The following is a 22565-nucleotide window of genomic DNA, read 5'->3' on the forward strand; positions in this document are numbered from 1 at the left end:
GTCAGTGGGATGGGTAGGGCATCCGGTGTCCTCTGGTAACCTAATTGCAGACTCTAACTTTATCTTTCACATTCCACCTTCTATTAAGCCCACACCCTAGATAAGCCACAGGTCTGTTTCTGGAATTTGGCAGGTAGCAGGGTGGTCCAGAGTCCCGTACTTTCTATGAGGGTCTTTTCTTATGAGTACACGAGGCAGCAGTACCTGGTTGATGGCCAGAGGTCTCTGAAAATGCCTCATTTATTTTCTTTTTAAATATATTTTTATTTTTAATTGACATATATATAACTGTATACTTATAGGTCTGTGGTGGCATGGTGGATAATGATTATATCTGGGTAACTGAAATGCTTATTATCACACATGTGTGTATGCATGTACGTACTCGAGTGTGTGTGTTTACAGCAGTTTAAGTCTTCAAGTCTTTTGAAATTAAAACCTGTACAGGTTTCCACCTTTGTTTCCTTGTACTAATATCATTTTCCTCACAGCAGTGATGCTGTATACAAGCCCAGTGCTGAATTCTCTCCAGGTGTTAGTTCAGTTAGCCTTTAAAACAGCCTAGGAGGTAGGCAGTACTAATGCTTCCATTTTACAGATGAAGGATGCTGCCTGAGACCACACAGCTGCAGAGTACAAAGCCTGTATTCAAAACTCTTCAGCTTGGCTGTGACACCACAGCCACCTCTCACCACACCATACCCTTTCTGTTGCCCAAAAAGCTCCACAGAGCGACGTAGGGGCCTGGTGCAGAAGAGGGGGCAGAGGGAAGGCTGAGCCAGGGGAATTACACATTTGTACATGTGTTGGGGTACTTCAGCTGTGTATGTAAGGCAAACAGAAAGAATGGTGTTGGAGTAGCACCGTGTTCTTGGTCCACATGAGTCAGCCACTTCATCTGCAGCTGAAAACCTTGTTTTTGTGGTGTTGGGGAGGAACCCACACATCTGTGCTTGGTAAGCTGGCGCCCCACTTTGTGTTAACTCTAGAGGAAGCATGGCTAAGGTTAGACTCAATAACAGACATAGAACCACATGCAGGGAGTGACCTTTTGCACATGGCAACATTTTTTCAGGGTGTTTTGAGGACACTAATTTCACCTGAGTTGAGAACCTAATTCTTCTTTGCGTTGTGACCTCACCGTTGATACTTTATCTCCCTACATATTAAGTACATGGTAGTCCTTCCCTCCCTCCCTTCAGCCTCCTGTTCTCAGGTGGGAACTTAGGGCCTCATGTACTGTAGGCAAGAACTGCATCAGTGAGCCACCCGTCAGTCTCAGTTCATCTCATTCTAAAGCACAAGTCTGGACTTGTATTAGGTAATAGTCCACATGCACACATCGTACAGGCTTTACCAGGTAGTGCTCTGCTGTGTTCCTGTCACAGAGCAGAGTGCAGCACAAGACAGCTTGGTACCTGGTTTACTGAATGCACGGTTGTTTGGTATCTTGTCCCTAAAGGAAGATGCTGGAGACCTGTGGGGATGCTGAGAATCAGCTAGCTCTTGAGCTCTCACAGCATGAAGCCTTTGTGGAGAAGGAGATAGTGGACCCTCTCTACGGCATAGCAGAGGTGGGTTCTTATCCTGCTCAGCCTGGCAGAGATCAGATAGTAAATGGTTAGTGTGGGCCTAAAATTTAAATCAGCAGCAGCATTAATGTAGAACTCTTAGGGGGAAGTAAGGGAAGTTTGTGTCTTAAAAAACCAAAACAATTTGGGAGCCCATTCCACATGGAGGGATGCTCTGTCATCCTGGACACATGGGGGAGGGCTTAGGCCCTGCCCTGGATGAAATGACAGACTCTGAAGATCCCCCATGGAGGGCCTCACCCTCACTGGTGAAAGAAGTGGGGATTGGGTGGGGGCAGGGGAGGAGGGGAGGGAGAGGGAGCTGGGATTGACATGTGAAACAAACTTGTTTCTAATTTAAATTGAAAAAAAGGAGAAAAAAAAACTTTTGTAAGGAGGTTATTGCTCTTTAAAGAATTGAGCTAAAATCCCCTGGTTTGTCTGTGTGGTCTGTTCTTCCCTCCAGGTGGAGATTCCCAACATCCAAAAGCAAAGGAAACAACTTGCTAGACTGGTGTTGGACTGGGATTCAGTCAGAGCAAGGTAAGGTGACTGTGAGATTAGTGATGAATGCCACAAAGTTCTGTCCTGTGATCAACAGTCAGGCCTGTAGAGTCAGACACCTCAGTCACTGGCCAGGTCACAGCCTGCACATATCTCCTTTAAGCCTCTTCCAAGTGTGGCAGTGGGGATGTTGTTAGAGCATCCTCGGCTAAGTGTATCAATAGAAAGACATTGGAGTTGAGGGATAATAGATCTGTGATCCTGACAGCTTATGAGAGTCTCCGAAGGCCTTAAACCTCCACAATCAAGAAGTGGAGGGCTCACGGAGCGCTATGAGTTCCCTGTGGCTCTGTGCAGGAAGGGATCTCTGCCGGAAGTGCCTTAGGGAGCAGCTCCTGCTGCGTTTCTTTGCTTCGTAGACATCTCTGAGGCATCTCCGAATCAGGACCCACTAGTGGGGTGTGGGTAAAGGAGAAAAATGTTGTAAATCAGTGGTTCAGTGTATCTGGTTTAAGAAATGATAAGAGGTGTAGTTGTCAAGTTAGACTGTCACTTACCACATGCCAGGTGTCAATCTACATAGTCCTGATTTGATTCCCTGCCCCATTTCTTCCTCTTTATTTTCAGTAGATATTGCTTGTTTCTCACGTAGTATAGAGGCCCTTGTAACTAACTGGAAAGGCCAGGATGGGGCTGGTACAAACACCCTGTTTCTGTAAAGAGGACTGTTTCACAGACAGACTGGGACCACATGCTGTCTGTATGATTTACTCCATGCCCTAGAGGCAGCAGGTGGTAGGTCTAGTACTCTGAAGGAGAGTTCTGCTGTGTCCTTGTCATGCATACATGTGTGTCTAGAACCCTGCATGACAGCAAGACCAGGGAACATGCTCACCTCCATACAGTTTTGCTCAGGTGAAAGAATGCTACCTAATTAAGTGAGGTTGTGTGTGCCTGTCACTGTGCTTGGCTAAGCAAAATATAGAGGTTTATCTGTCAGGGCATCAACATCTCAAGCACATGTGCTCTAGGATATCCAACACTGTTCTTATGTCCACCGTCATACTTAGTTAACTGAAGTGGATATTGGTAAGCTGCAGTGGATGAGTATTCTTTTTTTTTTTTTTTTTTTTTTTTTTTGGTTTTTACGAGAAAGGGTTTCTCTGTATTGTTTTGGAGGCTGTCGGTCCAGCCCGGCCTCGAACTCACAGAGATCCGCCTGCCTCTGCCTCTGGAGTGCTGGGATTAAAGGCGTGTGCCACCACCGCCCGGCAGTGGATGAGTATTCTTGTTTGCCTTTACTTGTTCCTGCGCCTCTGCTCTCTAAGAAAAATGGAACCTAATCCAGTGAGCATCTGTGGTACGTGCTCTGCAAGAGCTCATGCCTATCCCCTCCTTGTTTTGTTTGTGATGTTTGAGACAGGGGCTCATGTGTGGCTCTAGCTGTCCCAAAGGCCTTGCCTCTGCTTTCCGAGTGCTAGAGTAAAGGTGTGTGCTGGATTAAAGGTGTGTGCCGCTATGCCTGGCTGCTTGTCCCTTCCTTTACTTCCTGTCTTAACCTCTGCAAGGTAGACAGTGTTTATCAGCTTCACTTAACAAATGAGACAACCTAAGCAGAGATTAGGCTCCAAGTCACAAAGCTACATAAGCTGGAGCTGCTCTTCAAACAAGATGCCACACTCCAAATTCTGTGCTTTTCTCAAACTCAGTGCTGGCTGTTTTGCTTCTGGAGGCATAGGACACTTTCTGTGTGTCATACTGGAACTGGGAAGTAGGTACAATGTGGCATTCACAGGGCAGGGCAGCAGACTGAGAAGCTTAATAAATTGCTAGTATGGGTTTTCTTTTTTGGGGGGAGGGAATTGAGACAGGGTTTCTCTGTGTAACTTTGGATCCTGTCTTGGCACTCATTCTGTAGACCAGGCTGGCCTACCTCTGCCTGCCAAGTGCTGGGATTAAAGGTGTGTGCCACATCTGCCCCTCTGCTATTCCTATATGTATCTGAAATGTTTCACAGCTGCAGGGTTGAAGTCCTAGCCTTTACTGCTAAAAGCAATCACAGGTCTCAAATGGTAGAAGGGTACATCATAAGGAGTCCTCAAGAGCAGGGACTTGTTCTCAGGATATAGGGAACATTTCAGAACAAACCCGGAGAAGAGGGTGCTTCATGGCAAAGGCTCAGTGATGGGGCCCTGCAGAAAAGAGAGTCCACAGATTGTGTCCCAGCAGTGGTGCTGTGTACACAGGATACGCTTGGTTATACCACCCCGCAGCACTACAGGAGTCCTTCCTGTGGAGAAGCAAGTGCCTGTTTGCTTCTGTTCTGGAGGCCAGACATAAGAAAGAAAAAAACCTTCCTGGAGCCAGCTTCTATCCCAGGGAAGTGACCCTGGGGGAAGGGTCTCTCCAGGGCCTCTCTCCTGGCTGATTTTGCACAGTTCCTTCTCAGTCTGGCTCTTCCTGTTTTGCAGGTGGAACCAAGCACACAAGTCTTCAGGAACCAACTTTCAGGGGCTTCCATCCAAAATAGACACTCTAAAGGAAGAGATGGACGAAGCTGGGAATAAAGTCGAACAGTGCAAGGTTTGGAAATTCCCTTGTCAGGGTAGACCTTCAGCTGCGTGTTGTTTTCTGTAAATAATGGGTAAAAATGTTCAAACTCTTTAGTGTTTTACCCAGTTCATATGGAATACTATGAATGATAGTGAAGAGTAGTTTTATTTTGTTATTATTACTTGTTCTTGTCTCGTACATTACATCCCAACCACAGTTTAGTTTTTTATTTTCTGATACTGTACATCATTTTATAACAAAAAAATACATTTTTAAAAATGCAAGTGGGGCTGGAGAGACGCTCAGTGGCTCAAGAGTGCATACGCTCTTGCAGAGGACCTGAATTCAGTTCCTAGGACCACATTGGGTAGTTCGCAACTACCTGCCACCCCCTCTCTAGGAAATCCAACACACCCCTGTAGCCTCTGTAGACCCTTCACTCGAACGTTCATACCCATACACAGTACATTCACATATGTAACCTAAGTATAACTAAAATAAATCTTTAAGATACAAGTGAGATGTTTAAGAAAAACTGGGCTTATTGAAAATAATCAGTTGAGAGAGCAAAAGAAACTAAATATAATATAAAGTTACAATTAAAATGGCAGATGATAATGTGAAAACATTTTTTGATACAAACATGACATCTATTATGGTAAATTGCTCATATTGAGTAAAGGAAGGATTTTGTTGTTTTTGTTGTTCATTTGTTTTGAGACAGGGTCTCCAAATATATATATATCTCTGGCTGTTCTAGAACGCACTGTGTAGATCAGGATGGCTCCAACTCACAGAGATCCCCTCCTGCCTCTTATTCCCAAATGCTAGGATTAAAGGCACGGGCCACCATTCCAGGCAGGAAGGATTTTGTTCAATGTTTTCTACAATAGTTGGTTTATAATTTGGGAGGATAATAATTTTCTCTATCAAAAAATTTAATTCCAAAAATATTTTAGAAATTCCATACTGATTAGATTATTAAGTGATATTTTTCTCCTCAGGTCTAGCCATGTAAATAGACACTTATTCAGATGCTTTTAGAGGCACTAAAGAAATTAGTCTTTAGTGACTCCTGGGATCTTTATTCTCTTTTATTCCTGCTGTTGCTCATAGTTTTCCAAAAATGATAATTTCCTCCTAAATTGTATTCCGACTCTTATATTTTGGTCTGTTCAGCCCTCCCTTAAGATAGTAACTATTCCTGGTCAGTGGTGGTGTAGGTCTTTAATACCAGCACTTGGGAAACAGAGACAGGTAGATATTTGTTAGTTCAAGGCCAGCCTGGTCTGCAGCGTAAGTTCCAGGACAGCCAGGACTGTTACACAGAGAAACCCTTGAAAAACAAACAAACAACAACAAAAGAGAGAGAGAGAGAGAGAGAGAGAGAGAGAGAGAGAGAGAGAGAGAGAGAGAGAGAGAGAGAGAGAAGAAAAAGGTAGCAGTTACTGATTTCTAAACTGTTAAATGCTGAATGTAGTAGGTAAAAATGAAACATACCTCACAGAGTTGCACTATAGTTTTGTGTTTATAAAGGATCGTATTTAGTTTAGTAGGTAGATTGCTGGTCTGGCATGCACAGAGCCCTGGATTCAGTTCCAGCGCCTCACAGACTGGGAGTAGTAATCCTAACCCTTGAGAGGATCAGACCTTTAAGGTCATCCTTGACTACAAGCTTGTACCAGAATGGGCTACATGAGACTCTAACTCAGAGACAAAGAAACAAAAAAAGAATATGAAAAAGTAAATCATATTTAAGTGACACCGCTAACAGTCCACTAGCTTAGCCAGTGGAGAAAGGCTTTGTCTCTGGGGTCCTGGGACCTGGGAGTCAGTGTCTCATAGGCGTGTTCTTTCCTAGACAGCCTGGTCCACAGACACTGCTCAGTTCTCTCCATGTGCTGTTGAGAGAACTTACTGTAATCTTCCCCTTTGTTAGGATATAATTCTTTAGAAATACTTTCCTTAAGCAAGCTGGGTATGGTGGCATATGCCTTTAATTCCAGCACTCTGGAAGCAGAGGCAGAGGCAAGTAGATCTCTGAGTTTGAGGCCAGCCTGGTCTATGTAGTGAGTTCTAGGACAGCTAAGCTACATAGTGAGACTTTGTTTCAAAAAAGAAAAGATATACACAACATACATGTATATATATAAGATATACATACATGTTGTTATATATTATGAATATGTGGTTCTTCCTTAACTCACTAGACTCCATGCTTAACGATTTTCTGACCCTCGAGCTTACACAACCGCTAAATCCCAGCATGTTGGGCAGCAGAGGTTGTCCCCAGCTTGAGTGTGTTTAGCATTTGACTGTTCTTTCATTGTTTTTCTTTCCTCCTCTTTCTGGTTAGTAGCAGGGTGAGGTCTCAGGAAATCTACTTTCTTGCTTTATTATTTATTCTAAAGGGATATTTGTTACTCTTATTTTGCATTTCCAAATGATAAAGCCCTTATATTACTTTGTGTACCTTAATGGGAAAAATAGAAGATAGTACATTAAAAAGCTTACTCAAGCTGTATGTATAGTTTTCTAATATGTTTCTAATATTTATGTAAAATATCTATAGATACATATTTAGAAACATTAGAAATATATATTTAAATGCCAAATCTATCCTTTAAATTTCTGCCCTGATGGTACAAGCCTGTAATCACAGCTACTTGAGAAGCTAAGACAAAAGGATTACAAGTTCTGAGCCAGCCTGGGCTACAGATCATACTCAGGGCCAGCTAGGATTTTTGTGACACTCTGTCTCAAAATAAAAAGTAGAAATCTGACTTACTGATAGAGAGCTTACCTAGAATGTAAAAGGCCTGACAGGCAATCCAGTGCTGCAAGATAACAAGAATAACAGCAATTTTTACATAAGTGATTAACTTACCTTAGTTCACATATTAAAAAGTGTCACCACAGAATGATGTCTTTCTTCCATTTCTCTTTCTGTTTGCCCAACTAACACAAAAATACTGTTACTAGTAGCTTGGTTTTTTGCCATACACAATTTTTGTTTTTCGAGACAGGGTTTCTCTGTATTGTTTTGGAGGCTGTCCTGGAACTAGCTCTGTAGACCAGGCTGGGCCATACACATTTTTATATTTATATGGCAATAGAAGTATGACCTTTTCCCTTTTTTTTTTTTGTTACCTAGAGCCCAAATGATAATAAATTCCAAATCATGCTCAGTGCTTGGCTTTCTAAAAGGTGTACCAGCAAATACCTTGGTAACTTATTTTCTTTTCCTATTAGAGTGATAAAATCCTCTGACAAAAGCAACTTAAGGAAGAAAGAGCTTATTCTGGCTCACACTTCAAAGTAGAGTCTCTTGTGGCATCAAGTGCCACTGATTCCATCACATCCACAGTTAGGAAGCAGGGAGTGATGAATGTGTGCTGCTGCCTAGCTAAGCATCTTTGTACAGTCTAGGACCCAAACCCCAAATATGATACCGCCCACTTCTAGGGTGGGTCTTCTCACCTCAACCTGATTAACATAGTCATTCAGGGGTGAGTGTTTACATGCCTTAGTTTCATCTAAGAAATCCCAGAGGTTGTTGTCAGGTCCCAGTTTCTTTACTGATGTTAGTGACACATCTTCTACCCAGGATCAACTCGCAGCAGATATGTACAACTTCATGGCCAAAGAAGGGGAGTACGGCAAATTTTTTGTGACGGTAAGCATCTTCCCTTGACTGAATGCTAGCACATTAGAAAAATTGAATCATTTAAGCTTTTGGAAAGAGTTCATTTTCAGTTTTGCTCAACCATTGTGTCTGTGTCCATCCAATGCTAACGTTACTTTTGTTTTTGAATGTGGGTCTGTTCTCAGTTATTAGAAGCCCAAGCAGATTACCATAGAAAAGCATTAGCAGTCTTAGAAAAGGCCCTTCCCGAAATGCGCGCCCATCAAGGTAATGTAACCTGTGTGTCCGCTGATGCCCCCTCTCGCTCTGCCCCTCTGCCCCTGTTCTTCTTCACCCTGCCTTTGCATGCCTTTCCTTGAGATGAAGCCTCTGCCTAGCATTTCCCAGCATTATTTCATTCTTGCTGCATTCTCTAATTTCTTCCAAACCCAAATTAACACACTAATGGAGCATTGCATTTCCAACACCTTCCATTGAAGACAGACAGCCTCTCTGCTTCTTGCACAGGTTTGAAAACCTCTGCCATCTAGCTGTCCTTTTCCAGTCAGTTTTTTGTTCCATAGGGAGCATCCATCTGTTTTAGAAAAAAGTGTTCCAGACTTATCAAGGAAGAATTTGACAAACCAGCCCTTGATGCCACTTCAGTTACTGTGATCAAATCACACGGCCATGGCTGCCTCTTTCTAACCTTTCTTCCATCTCTCTCTCTTACCAACTCTGGTATTTGTCTGCTCTACTGAAGCACGTAGCCGTTTTGTCCACCAGTGTGCTAAACTCTCCCCTGGTGTGCAGTTTTAAGTTGGATGTGGAAAGCCTCCCTCAACTGCAGTTCTTGCTGTTGCTTCTCGATGATTTACCATCAGAATGGTTATCAGCAGATGGGGGAAAGAGTTACTCTGCCATCTTTGGTTGAAATGTGTTTGTCCCTTGGTGTCCATGAGGGGATTCGCTCTCCAGAACAAAAGTCCCAGACTTCCAAGTCCCTTTGTAAAGCAGCATAGTGTTTGCAAACACCCTCCACACACACCCTGTGTTTTTACATCTCTAGATAATGCACAATGTCTATTATAATAATGCAGTGCCACATAAAAATAGTTGTTCTCCTGCATTATTTGAGAAATAATGACAAGGAACTGAAGGTGTCTACATACTCAGTACAGATCAGCCTTTTCCAGTGTCATTTTCTTTCTTTTCTCTCTTTTCCCTTCTGGCACTGGGATGGAACAAAAGATCGTGTATGTATGAGGTAAACACTCTATGCCCACAACCTTTCCAAATACTTTTGGTCTGCAGTTGTTGCCTCCGTTAGCTCACAGTTATGGAGAACTGAGTCTAGTTTTGTTTAATACGTAGAGCTGACATTTGGACTGTACGTCCCCTGTGGAGCCATTGACTCTGAACTGCAAGGGGATCTGGACAGGTGCTGAATGTGGCAAACACTGGACTGGGCAAGGTGGCCGAATGTGTGGTGTTCAGGAATGTGTGGCGGCTGGTCCCCTAGAGAATGCCATGTCTTTGCCTCAGTTTCAGGAACGTGTGGCGGCGGGTCCCCTAGAGAATGCCATGTCTTTGCCTCAGTTTCAGGAAGTCCTGTTGAGTTATTCTGTGTCCTGGATGTTTTGCACTATGGAGTTTAGAGCTCCTCTAGCATGACTGTGTAGGGTCTTCAGCAATCCCAGATGCGTGCAGTGTGTCTCATTACCTGACTGTTCTTTTCAGGCTGCTCTTCTTCCCAAATCACCCAGTTCCCAGTCTCTGAACAGTATACTGAGTCTTCATAGCAAATGCTCATCTTTCCAAGGGACAGACTGCTGTCAAGTTCAGAGCATTTAGAACGTGTGTTTGTGAGATGTCCACTGCCAGTTGGGCTCTACATGGGACAAGATGTAGATACCATTTTAACTTTTGAGTGGTGAAAGCTCTGTTGGGAAGAGTTGAATATTAACATGAGCAAGGTTGGATTCCGTGGTCATCCCCATTCAGTGTTCTTCCTCAGAGAAAGTCAAGGGAGCAGAGAAGAGCAGGATAGAAGAGGGAAAGCTGGAGTGTGGCGAGCACTGCTATGTAGAGGTGTGCTCTGACTTCCTCAGGTCACTCCCTCACGGGCTGCAATCCATCCCCTCACCTCTACCTGTCTTTATACCTTCCTTTCTTTTAGCTCTGTCTTTTCTTCAGTAGCCTTCTCTCAGAAAGACTCAGCATATCTAGAAAAAAATCCTACAATGGCAATCCCCCCGTCTCAGTGCCTGGAGGATTCCAGTGTCCACCTTGCCATCCACCTTCCTACCAGTAACCCTTTGCAGTTTGGCTTCTATGGTCACTCCACCATTAAAGGAAATTACAGTTCCCCCAAGGAGCAGTGACCTTTTCCCCACATCTTGGTGTTTGACACAGCCTGAGTCAGCACTGTCTGCAGACATCTTTCTTCCTTCGTGGTGAGGATTCCACGTGTCTCTGATTCTGTTCCCACCCAGCAGCCAGCCTTTTCTGAGTCTGTTCTCATTCTTCTGTCCTTCTCTTCCTCCCTTCCTCATCCTTTTTCTCTAGAAATCCTTCATCTTGAAGCCCTGCCCTCTGTACTATAAGCTCCTCTGAATCTGGGCTTACTTATGTTGGATGTACCTTAGACAGTCGTAGGCTTCTTATTCCAACTGTCTTTCCCTTCCTGTCTCCCATTACTGCCCCTTTTCAGACTCTGCAACTGTGAAACCTGGGAGCCATCGCTGTCCCCTTGCATACCTGTGATTGGGTTCTGGGTAGTTGGCACTGCGCTCCACCGTCCTGTCCCAGCAGCCCCTTGCACTCTCATTTCCTTGTGTCTCAGTGCTGTTCCCACCAGCTCCCTCGTGTGTGCTTGTCTGCTTCTTGATGCCTCACTCACTCCCTCTGAGGAGCCTTCTCTAACTACTGCAGCTGGCACTGAGTACTTTGTCTCTGCATTGCTGTCACATTGATGGTCTTTACTGGGAGTTGCAAACAGCCATGCCTCATTCAAATTTATGTTAAAAATTAGTTGCCACCATTGAGCCAGACTTTTTAACAGTCCTGACCTCTGGCTTCTCTTGGACATTTTAAAGGTCTCTGCATAGCATACTTTCCCCTATGGAAACCTCCAACCTGCTCTCAGAGTGTCTGAAGCCAGACTCTCCACCCTGACCCACAACTTGTTCTACTCAACAACTGTGGTTTGCAACCCTCGTCTATACCATTGATCTCCACATCTTAGCAATATGTCCTGTCTGTTTAATGGCTGTTACATGTTTATGTGTGTGTCTTATGTGTCCTTCACAGTCCCATTGCTCTTACTATGAAAGTGGGGAGTCCTTACAAATTTTGTGTCCCTGCTGCAGTACTTGACAGAGTAGGCCTGTTCTTTGAAGGCCAGCTCTTGAACTGGAACTTGCCTTTGGAATTGTGTCTAGGTCAGAAGTTCATTTATTCCCTCAGTTGCTAACACTCCAAAGTGGATGGTAAGCCATACTCTGCTTACTAGAACATTCCAAGAGAGGACTGGAGTATGGTCATCTTTCAGTGTTATGGGGCGGGAGATGTCTCAGTCAGTTCTTGTCTTCTCAAAGGAAAGTAGAGAGACTTGAAAAGCTTAAGCAGAAGTTTATTTGGTAGGACAAGCACTCCAAAGAGAGATTGCAGTGGGCTGCCCCAAAGGCAGGAAGCAACATGTCATTGGTTTTAAAGTTTTTATAAATGTTTATAAGGTAGGTGGCATATTTATGGGGAGAGATTGCCCTTTCTCATCCCAAACCATGGTAGATTGGATCTCCCTTTTAGGGTTCATTGTGTGATTCCCTGGACAAGTTCACAGTGGAACAGAGAGAGGTACATGTGTGTAGGAAAATGTCCCCCTCCTAGTGCTCTATGTGCAGTAATGGTCCATGTGTAGCCTCAAGGACACTTCACTACAGGGCATTCTGACTGACAGGAGACACAGTCACCAAAATGCTGCTGCGTTTCTCTTGGCTACCTTGTACCTAATTCCTTCTGAGACTGTTCAAGGTCCATGATTGAATTTGTGACTGTCAGTTATTTCAAAAATTGAGGTTTTTAGTGTGAGAGCCAGGACCATGGTTTTACAATAGACTACACAGACAGGAAACAGGACTTGGGCAGGGTGTTGGGCTCCTTCCTCCAAGCTTCTGTCTATCTTCTGTTTGAAATCAGCACCTGGGGTTGGACATGTTATAGAGGCAATTAATTACAGGTGTCATATGCAAAACTCCCAGGTGCCTCTTATGCATCCACTAAGAAAATGACCATTTTGAGCCTGGTCGACCATCATTGCTTTAGGTAAAAGGGACAAAGTAGTCTAGGTAAGATCTAGACTTCTAGAGATCTGTCACAGACCTCTGTCTTGTGGCCCTCAGATACGTTTTCTATTAGAAAGTTCCCCGGGCTGGAGCTAGGACCTGGGCAAAAGTGAGGAGCCGAGAGTGGCTCATACGCTAGTCTGTGTTTTTATCCACTGCGTTCTGTCTCCTGCTTTCTCTCATCTTTCCTCACTTCCTCCTGCCGTCATTTTAAACTTTTAATCACTTTTTAGGCCTGTGCATCTGTGGCATTTTGTTTTTCCCCCTTCCTCTCTGTATGGGTGTAAGGGGCCCCATCCCACACATGAAGGCGAGGGGAGTGTCCCTGAATAGCCCAAATCCAGCCCTCCAATAGCAGGATGGTGATGGAAGGGCATCCATCAGAGGCTGGGAGGATGCATTCTCTTCCTTAGCTGCACAGAATCATGTGTTGGTTCCTTCTTTGGTTTCTGTGTGCTTTCCAAGCAGCACTAGATTTCTGGGGTGCCCACAGGCAGCCAGACCAGCCAAGCACCTCATACTCTAATTCAGCATGTCCATGTTCCCAATTCTTCTAGACTGCTTCATTGTACACATTTCTGCTCAGTTGCCACAGATGTGTGGTGTATAAAATAGGACCTGCAACCCAAAAGTCATAAAACACTTGGGAACTGCATGCACTGAAGCTTTTCTCCTCAGAGGTTTTCAAACTGGATATAGATTGGTGGACAATATTGCATGTCACAGTGTGTTACCTACTTTGAGTTCACCTTGACCTTTTTTGGTCTGTGACAAACATGGCACCCATTTGGAATGCTGAGGATTATCCTTTTACATGAGAGTTTCTTTCTTGTCCACTACCCATGAGGTCAGACTGCTTTCCATAGCTAGAGTAAATTTCTTTTCAGTAAAGACAGTGTACTCGGATGTAGCCTGCATTTTAATGCAAGGCCTCTGGCTCCACATGTGTTGATGGTGTGTGGTGCTGGTCCAGGGCCACCCACCATCAGTATCTCCCCTATGCAAGGCATGCCATAGGGCATGCTAGGATCCTCTGTCCCCAGTGGTTGTTCTGGCATGATACATGTAGTTGGTAAATGACAAAAGCTTACGAAATGTCTGGGTGTTTCTCCTCTACCCAAGCCCCAGTCACCAGTCTGCAAGGGAGCCCTTTGGTGCTATGGAAAGAAAACTCCCAGGGATTCGTGAGGTAGCCAGTAGTCTTACCAACTCTTTCCTGCTCTAGATAAGTGGGCAGAGAAGCCAGCCTTCGGTACACCCTTGGAGGAGCACCTGAAGAGGAGTGGCCGTGAGATTGCCCTCCCTATTGAGGCCTGTGTCATGCTGTTGCTGGAGACTGGCATGAAGGAGGAGGTGAGGGGCACCCCAGTTCCCATCTGCTAAATCATTTGACCCTTCTGTCTAGATCACCCCCCACACACACACACTTACTCTACAGCCACTGTGGAGGTATAGACCATTGGCTTTCACACCTTTGTCCCCATGATCCATATTTTCCAATAAGTCCACGGACCTTTATTTAATAAAGTGAGGCCTCCAGAACGGTGTGCACTTGTTCTGCCTGCATACACTCTGACCTTTCACTGTCCTGTCTCCTTCAGTCTGTTTATGATGTGGGACAATGTTCTGGTGGCTGAGAACGTCCATAAGCTCTTGTTTATGACAGTCTTGCATTTGTGTGTGTTGTGCAGTGGTTTTAAAGGGTATATTTATATATTGTATTTTATACGATCCATACCAAAAATAGCTGCATGAACAAAGCAAGGCAGCTCTTATTTCTCCTCTTACAGAGAGGTAAACACACAAGGAGTTCATGCCAGGGCCTAGCTACATTGAAAATGCATGGTTCTTTGTCCTTCAAAGAATATTTTGTTAGCCAGGTGATATGGCACATGTCTTTAATCCCAGCACTCAGAAGGCAGAGGTAGATGAATCTCTGTTCATTCGAGGCCAGCCTGGTCTTGGCAGACAGCCAGGGGTACATAGAGAAACCCTGTCTTGAAGAGAAATAAAAAAAGAATCTTTTGTTGAAGTCTCACATTCATACAGAAAAACAGAGGCTCTGTAGGAGAACAACACAGTGAGTTTTCACAGATAAGACTTTGGCATCTAATTCAGCCCAAATCAAGAGCATCCTGGAAGCTCTCATGGCTGCTGGTTCCTAACCTCAACTTTTAAAAGCCCCTACCCATGCTTCTCAATTGGGCCTGCTTTTGCTCTCCAGGAGAGCATATATACTTGATTGTCATCAGCTCCTACCTCCACTACCCACTCATTTCTAGTGAAGAATCACTGGGTGTATAAAGTGTGGAGAAGCTTTACTACTTAAGCCCAAGTCTCCCCTGGTCCACTGTCCTTTATAACACCTGTTGTTCTTGGTTGAGTGCCTATGTGTTTTCCTCAAAAAAAAAAACAAAAAACAAAAAACACACACTTAGGTCAATGAAAGTGACAAGCAGTCTGGTCTGTTTTCACTGAGATGTCATTTTTTTAATTAATTTGTGAGATAATGTAGAAGTTGATAGTCAGTGCTATGAAATAAAAAGGCTTTTCCATGGATCAAGAACTGGCATTAAGGTCTGTGTTCTGCCTGACACCATGTGCTAGACACACACGGCCCTCTTCAGTCCTTGGAATGGAGGTGTAAGATGGGCAGTGTGGCTGGTCTCATAAGCAAGCCAAAGCTCCCCAGGGTGAGGCTAAGCTCTGACTTGGTGCCGCTGGCTTTTTACTGTCTTTAGGGCCTTTTCCGGATTGGGGCTGGAGCCTCCAAATTAAAGAAGTTGAAAGCTGCTCTGGACTGCTCCACATCTCACCTAGATGAATTCTATTCAGACCCCCATGCTGTAGCAGGTGAGGTTCAAGGACTGTTGCAAGCCTTGCGGTCCTCAGTGGCCAGCAGGGTCTTCTCAGATCACCAGCTGAACGAGCAGTTGTCATTTGAGGGGTGAGTACTTGAATGCGAGGCTCCCTGGTCAGATCTCCTAGTACACCGTACTGTGTGCACACACATGTACATCTTTCTCTTCTTTCTGCGTCCTCTTCTCCCCTCACCCCCTGTTGTTAAGCAAGGGTGACAAGCACAGTACCCTGTTTGGAATGCCAAGCATTGTCCTCCTTTCTTGTCCTCTGCCCACGAGGCCAGCACTGCTTTGCATGGCTAGAGTAAATTTCTTTTCAGTGAAGACTGTGCTTAGATGTAGCTTGTGTTTATTTTGAATATGTATTTCTTCCTTGACTGTCATACCTATGACCTGCGTTTGCCTGGAGAAATTTTGTATGTTAATAGGATTACCTTAAAGCAAATTTTACTTTCCATTGCTCTCTTTGTGTATTTCTGGAAGAAACTGTTTCTTTCTCTAAGCATTGCTACCAAACTGTGGTTTGTTCTGTGCACTTGGCAGACTGCATGAGATACTTTCATTTGCAGCAGGATGCAACTTTGCCCCCCCTCTGCATATTCAGGATGTGTTCATGGTTTCAGGTGCTTTGAAGTCTTATTTGCGGGAATTGCCTGAGCCCTTGATGACTTTCAGTCTGTATGAAGAATGGACACAAGTTGCAAGGTAAGATTAAAGTGTTCAGAGTTTTAAAAATTCAAAGCAGCAATGAAATACTGTGCCCCGTTCATGAGTCCTTGCACTCTCAGGAATCATGGAACCCTGAAATAGTATGCATGAAGATGTAACCCTGTTTACTCAATATTGCTAGTATAAAAAGCTCATGAATTGTGCTTTTGTTTGAACTGCTGTGGCTTCACCCACATTAATGAATTGACTAGTCTCAAACCCCTGTATAGTGAAAACAGTTCTGCAGCTGGGGGCATGCATTATAGGGTAACTGTGCTGCTGGCTGCTTATAGGCTGAACCATTCAGCAATAGACTAGGAGGAGTCTTACTTGGGTTTTTTCCTAGTGTCCACTGTGTGCTAAGCTTTACCCGACTCTCTCCTGCTATGCTTTGTTTTGTTTTGTTTTTCTGAGACAAGTTTTTTTTTTTTTTTTTTAAATCTAACAGCCCTGGCTCTCCTAGAACTGGCTTTGTAGAAGGCTGGCCTTGAACTCACGGAGATCTTCCTGCCTCTGTCTCCTGAGTACTGGGATTAATAGTGTTCACCACCATCACCTGGCTTTTTTTTTTTTTTTTTTTTTTGTCTCCTGCCATTCTTAATAAGCATCAAGCATCCAGAATAGGCTTGTGTTCTAGTTATCTTCATTGTACAGATACAGGAACTGGGGCTTGGGAAGGAGCTGGGCTGAGGAATTGTCAGAGCTGGCATCCAGATGAAGACCTAACTGCCCCCAAAGGCTCCGCCCATTCTTTGTCTTGTCCTCCACCCTCAGCTTCTAATTGCTAGTAACAGGACAGTGTATTTCAAATGTTGTTAGCTTCTCCTTGGCCAGCCAGGTGATCTCCTTGTTACCTTTCACTTCGCTCTTAATTGCCTAATTCTTCAGTCCTGAGGAAGGAAGAACTAGTCTCTCCTCCACTCCTGCCCCTCCCCCTTGAGCTCACTCTGTCACTCTCCTTCCTAGCCTAGCTGACCACAATTAGCTAGAGACATTTGTGGTGATGACCATGTTGCTTCTCAGGGATCTGCAGTCACTGTGGACCAAGAAACTTTCTCCCTGGTAGGTGGTGAGGTTTTAAGATGAAGAACAAGTTCTCAGTTTGTCTTGGGACTGCAGCAGTTGGCATCATTGGGGTTTCTTGTATCATTAGTCTTCTCACCTCAACTCTCCTCTAGGTTCCCAGACTAAAATTCTTCCTTAAGGAGAAGGCATCAACCTGCTGGCAGATAGATGCTGTAGTTGAGAAATGTTGAGAAAAGCCATCCTGCTGGCTTGGGGGCTGGCCTCTAAAGTATAATCCGATGACCCTCTTTCTACAACACATGAGCATCATGGGCACCTGCTGCACTCTCTCTAGAGGACAGAGTTGTTGCTCTGTGGGTTCTTTTCTTTCCATCTTGTGTTTATGGAAGTTTGTATATGAAAGCTGTGTAGAACCAGAGCTCTTGTAACTTTCACACGGGAATTAGCCCCAGACTGAAGCTTTGAAGCAGAGTTGACAGCAAGAGAGACCTGAGGTCTGGGCTCCTGGGAGCTTGGCAATAGATCTGTGACCAGCCTGCCTTTATGTTAAGGAAAGCTAGGCTTTATACTGCTGCTAATTAACATACACATTCCTAGACAGAATTTTCAGTGGCATCTGCTTGTGCCAAGCTTGGGGCATGGTAATTTCACAGAGTGCTGCCTCTAGCCTTAAGATCATTCAACAGAATCAACATTCTTACCCTGCCCTGCAAAGCTTGGTGAGATGCTCACAGTCAGATAGTGTGGAACTGGGATTTGACTCCAAAACTTCTTATTTCCCAAATCATTGTTCTGTTGCAGTTTTGAAAATAGACAAGCTTCACTTGGTAGAGAACATGTGTTAGCTTTCTGCTATAAGAAATATGTGACATGATTGGCTTAAAGGAGGACAAGTTTATTATGGTTATTTGATTCAGAGGTCCTTTTCGTGTTGCTTCAGGCTTGTGGCTATGCTGTACATTATAGTGGTAGGAGCATGTTTGCTTCATGCTAGCAGGTAGGAACTGGGGTCCTAACATCTCCCTCTAGGATCTAAGTCTTCCAGCTGCACCCTGCCTCTGCAAGGTTCCAGCATCTCCTACTAGCACCACAGACTGTCAATCAAGCCTCTATCACAGGTGCATCTGATCAACAGGTGCTATAATAGCACATTAATATAGGTATTAATAGTGTGTGCTTTTATAAATTCTTGCATATATTTCTTTCCTAGTGTGCAGGATCAAGACAAAAAGCTTCAATATTTATGGACAACATGTCAGAAGTTGCCGCCACAAAATTTTGTTAATTTTAGGTATGTGTTTGCATTTCTTTTCTGTTGCTGTGATAAACATCATAATCAAATCTACTTGGGGTGGGAAAGGGTTTGTCTTTAAGGTTGCAATCCATCATTGAGGGAAGGACTCAAGGCAGGACTCAGGGCAAGAACCTGGAGGCACAGACTGAAGGAGAGACTGTGGAAGACAGTGTTTTGTGCTTACTCCCAGCCTTACTGCTTAGCGCTCACACAGTCTGAGCTAACCTACCCAAGGATGGCACCTCTGCAGTAGGCTGGTCCCTCCTGCATCAGTTATTAATCAAGAAAAAACACTACAGACATGCCCATAGGCCAGGCCAATAGATGCTTTTCCTCAGTTGTAACCTCTTCCCAGGTGTTGACATCAAATTAGCCATCAGAGTGTATATGACTGTATAAATGAAGCTGCAGTGATCCTGGAGTAGATATGCTTCTTCCGAGATGACCCTACCTCAAGCATGCTTGCAGAATGATCTGGAGCTGCTGGGATGGGGTGGGTGTGCATGCACTGCTGTACACTAGTCTGTAGTTGATATGTGGCTGATTTGATCATTTGGACACTGCAGCTGTTAGCAAAAACCTTGCTGTGAGAAGCTTCGGTGGCTGTGTTGTGTTTGGAGACTGAGCTGCCCCTTATGTAAACACAGATAATCCGTAGTTACTGTTTCTGTCCCTTTCATATAAAATAGTGCTCAGGTCACTGTGGAGATTATATTTCATTACCTTATTAAATAATGTCTCTAAAAAAACTTCCTATGGGACAACCTTCTGGGACTGCGGTTTTCCCTTGGACTTCTTTAACCTGGAAGATGTGTAGAAGAAAAGTAGCCCCAGGGAACTGTCAGTTAAAACCAAGCAAAGGGGCCAGCAAGATGGCTCAGTGGGCAAGGCCCTTGCTGCTGAGTCTGACAAGCTGAGTTGAGTTCCTGGGACCCAGGAGAGAGAGAACTGGCTCCTGCAAGATGTGCCCTTCTGTTGACTCCTTCTCTCTCTCACTTTTCTTTCTCTCTGATATACACACAGGAATAAATGTAATTCAAATTTAAAAACAAGCCTTTAAAATCAGACATTTGTTTTTCTCAAGAGGTGATTTGTATGAAATGTTACCTGTCTTTTTTTTTTTTTTTTTTTTTTTTTGGGTTTTTCGAGACAGGGTTTCTCTGTATTGTTCTGGAGGTTGTCTTGGAACTCACTCGGTAGACCAGGCTGGTCTCAAACTCACAGTGATCCGCTTGTCTCTGCCTCCGGAGTGCTGGGATTAAAGGCGTGCGCCACCACCGCTCAGCGAAATGTTACCTGTCTTAAACTTGGTTTTGGTCTTTATCTCAGCTACATCTGACACTCCCTTTCCACTTCTAAAGGATTGGCTTTTCCTTGTGAGCTGCTAGGATCTGTAACATTCCTCCTGGATAACGTGTAACACACCTGGCTCAGAATGACAGATAATGGAAATCTATTCGGTGTGATGTGGGAACTCAGTTACAATCCTTAGGGTGTTGGGGTTTGACCTTTTGGGTTGCTTCTTTTTCTCTGTAACCTTTAGTAGTTTTCTTTTTTAAATAATGAAAGACAGACATCCCAATGGTCCCAAGCTCAAAAAGCTATACATTGAAAACTCTCTCCTAGTTCTGAGATGCAGAATCTATAGTTTTCTTCAGTATCTGTCCACTCTACAAGAGCCTCTGTGTGTGCATGTGTGTGTGTGTATGTGTGCCTATGTATGTATGTACCCATGTGCAAGTACATTCGTGATGCATATTTTTCTCCCTTTACATGCTTTTTTAAAATAACCTTTTCATATTTAGAATTTCATGTATGTATACAATGCATTGTGGTTATACCCACCCCATTCCCATGTCCATCTTCACCTGACCCCACTTTTTTCTTTTAGCATGGATGATAGTGTACATTGTGTACGTCATCTCTCCTTTGCCTGCTTTGCTCCATATCTTTGCTTAATACATCTTGGAGATTTTTTTGGTATCACTGCATGATTTATGTGGTTGCATAGTACTCTTGTGTACATCAAGGTAGTCTATACCTTACCTAACCTGTTCCTTGTTGATAGGTAGCTTGGTTGTTCATAATGTTTCATTTTTATACAATTTAACGCATAACAGCATATGCAATAAATTGGATATTTTCATAATACAATGGGAGATCTCAAATACGGTTTCATTTTTTAAAAACTATTAAATACGCATTAATCCTCCTATTAATCACAGTGTAATTAATGTAGGGGTAAAGGAAATAGATAATAAAGGAAAAATAAATTGGAAATTAGTATGGTTAAATCGGTGTGATGATATTCGACCTGTTTTCTCCTTTTGAGCCTTCAGTAATCTGTTTTGAATAAAGTGCATGAGAAGTATGAGCAGCCTTCTCTGTGAGCCGGGTCCCAGTTCCGCAATGACCTATAGTGAGTGCCTTAGTCACTGTGCCAAGCACAAGGCAGGGCAGGGACATTCTCAGTGTTTAGGTGATGGTCTTGTCCTTCTGTTTTGTCTCTAGGTATTTAATCAAGTTCCTTGCAAAGCTTGCCCAGACCAGTGATGTTAATAAAATGACTCCTAGCAACATTGCTATTGTGCTGGGCCCTAACCTGTTGTGGGCCAAACAAGAAGGGTAAGTGATTCTTCTCCACCTCATGCTTAAGCTTCTCCTTCCTGGCAACCAGCATGGGTGGCAGTGGAGTCAGGAGACACACTGAGACTGCCCGTGACTTCATCATGGTGTTCTGAAGTTGCCTTTCCATCCAGCTGATGCTTTGAGGGCACAGCTGTGGACTCGGTGTTGTCTCTGTGCAGAAGACAAAGAGACAGAGGAGACATTGTCCCTGTCCTAAGAGAACCTCCGCTCCTGAGCAGTCCAACAGCTTAGCAGCCCCTGTATGGTGAAACGTTAGTGTGTGTGTGTGTGTGTGTGTGTGTAGCACAAGGAGCACAGACCCATTGTCTATATCTGTGCCTGAGAATTTAACTTACATAAAACAAATTGACAGGAGAAAAACGTACAGGTTTTTGCATGTACATAGGGAATGCTGCTGTGGCTGGGCCATGGAACATTTTGTGAATGTGTGGCAAGATGGACTTAGGCTGGACAGTTGAGTATAAGACATTCTAGGACAATGAGAATTGGTCCAACAGTTTATTTGTACAGATTGACCCTGTCCCGGGTAGCAAGAATATTTATTTTCCACATTGTAGGAAGGGGTCTTTCACTAGGCTATCTCCTGCCCTCAGGAAGGAAAAAGACAGCCACAGCTCCCTCTGACATCTGCTGTTTTCCCTCAAAATAGCACTGTACCACAGGGCACACATTGGGTGTCCTGCTGAGCCCTCTCCATGCTGGCAGTGTAGGTGAGAGGATGTGACAGACTGGAGAGGCTGGCAAGCTCCGTCCTCAGGGAGCAGCGCTTGTTCACCTTAGTGAAGGAATAGTTTCCTGCCCCTGGCACTGAGACCACAGAAAGCACACAGGGGGGCGGAACTTGGTGTCTGCCTTTGAGAACAGTGTATATGGTCTGGATAACTGGAAAATGCCTCAGGCCAAATGGGCTATGAAGGGCCTTGTGTGTGCCACTGGCTTGTTTAGAACTTCTCTCCTGCGCCCTTTGGGGATTGCCAAGGTTCCTGTCACGTTTTTTAATCTAATATGTCCCTCATGGACTCATGTTTTAAACACTTGTTTCCCAGCTCACAGCGCTGTTTTGTGGGGTTGTAGAGCTATTGAGAAGTGGGGCCTAACTGATGGAGGCAGGTCTCCAGGGGTTGCCTTTGAAAGTGATGCTTGACCCTTGGTTCCTGGCTTGTGGTTCACCTCCATATGAACATCCTCCACAGAACAGTTCTGCTGCCATGACAGTTCTTTCACCTTGGTGTGATGGAAACCACGAGGCAAAACACATCTCTGCTTCCTTAAGTCCTTTTGTCACAGCGGTGTGAAATAACTGATACTCTCCTAAGCAGACTGACTTCACAAGGTTGCATTTGGGAAGCTGTCACTGGTGTTAAGCAGTGTGGGCTAAGTTCAAGAGGTGGGCACAAGGGATCAGCTGGCGAGTAAGTTGTCATCTGA

General features: G+C 44.2%; 1 protein-coding gene across 11 annotated transcripts in view; it reads left to right on the forward strand.

Moving 5' to 3' along the window:
• The window catches only part of Arhgap17 (Rho GTPase activating protein 17), a 90939-nt gene that overhangs the window by 48652 nt on the left and 19722 nt on the right, over nucleotides 1-22565 (forward strand). For 10 of the 11 annotated variants that reach the window (XR_005880490.1, XM_040754862.1, XM_040754888.1 and 7 more), the window contains 10 exons: nucleotides 1463-1574; nucleotides 2038-2114; nucleotides 4547-4658; nucleotides 8236-8304; nucleotides 8460-8541; nucleotides 13825-13952; nucleotides 15341-15452; nucleotides 16084-16165; nucleotides 18405-18485; nucleotides 21000-21113. Coding sequence is in view for 10 of the 11 variants with exons in the window: in XM_040754862.1 (XP_040610796.1) it covers nucleotides 1463-1574; nucleotides 2038-2114; nucleotides 4547-4658; nucleotides 8236-8304; nucleotides 8460-8541; nucleotides 13825-13952; nucleotides 15341-15452; nucleotides 16084-16165; nucleotides 18405-18485; nucleotides 21000-21113 (969 nt within the window). In the remaining variant the exon portion in view is untranslated. Of the gene's footprint in view, nucleotides 1-1462; nucleotides 1575-2037; nucleotides 2115-4546; nucleotides 4659-8235; nucleotides 8305-8459; nucleotides 8542-13824; nucleotides 13953-15340; nucleotides 15453-16083; nucleotides 16166-18404; nucleotides 18486-20999; nucleotides 21114-22565 lie in introns of those variants that run through there. The other variant, XM_040754929.1, reaches the window with a different exon arrangement.

Source organism: Mesocricetus auratus, unplaced genomic scaffold (assembly GCF_017639785.1).
Source record: "Mesocricetus auratus isolate SY011 unplaced genomic scaffold, BCM_Maur_2.0 Super-Scaffold_4256, whole genome shotgun sequence".
Taxonomy (NCBI): Eukaryota; Metazoa; Chordata; class Mammalia; order Rodentia; family Cricetidae; genus Mesocricetus; species Mesocricetus auratus.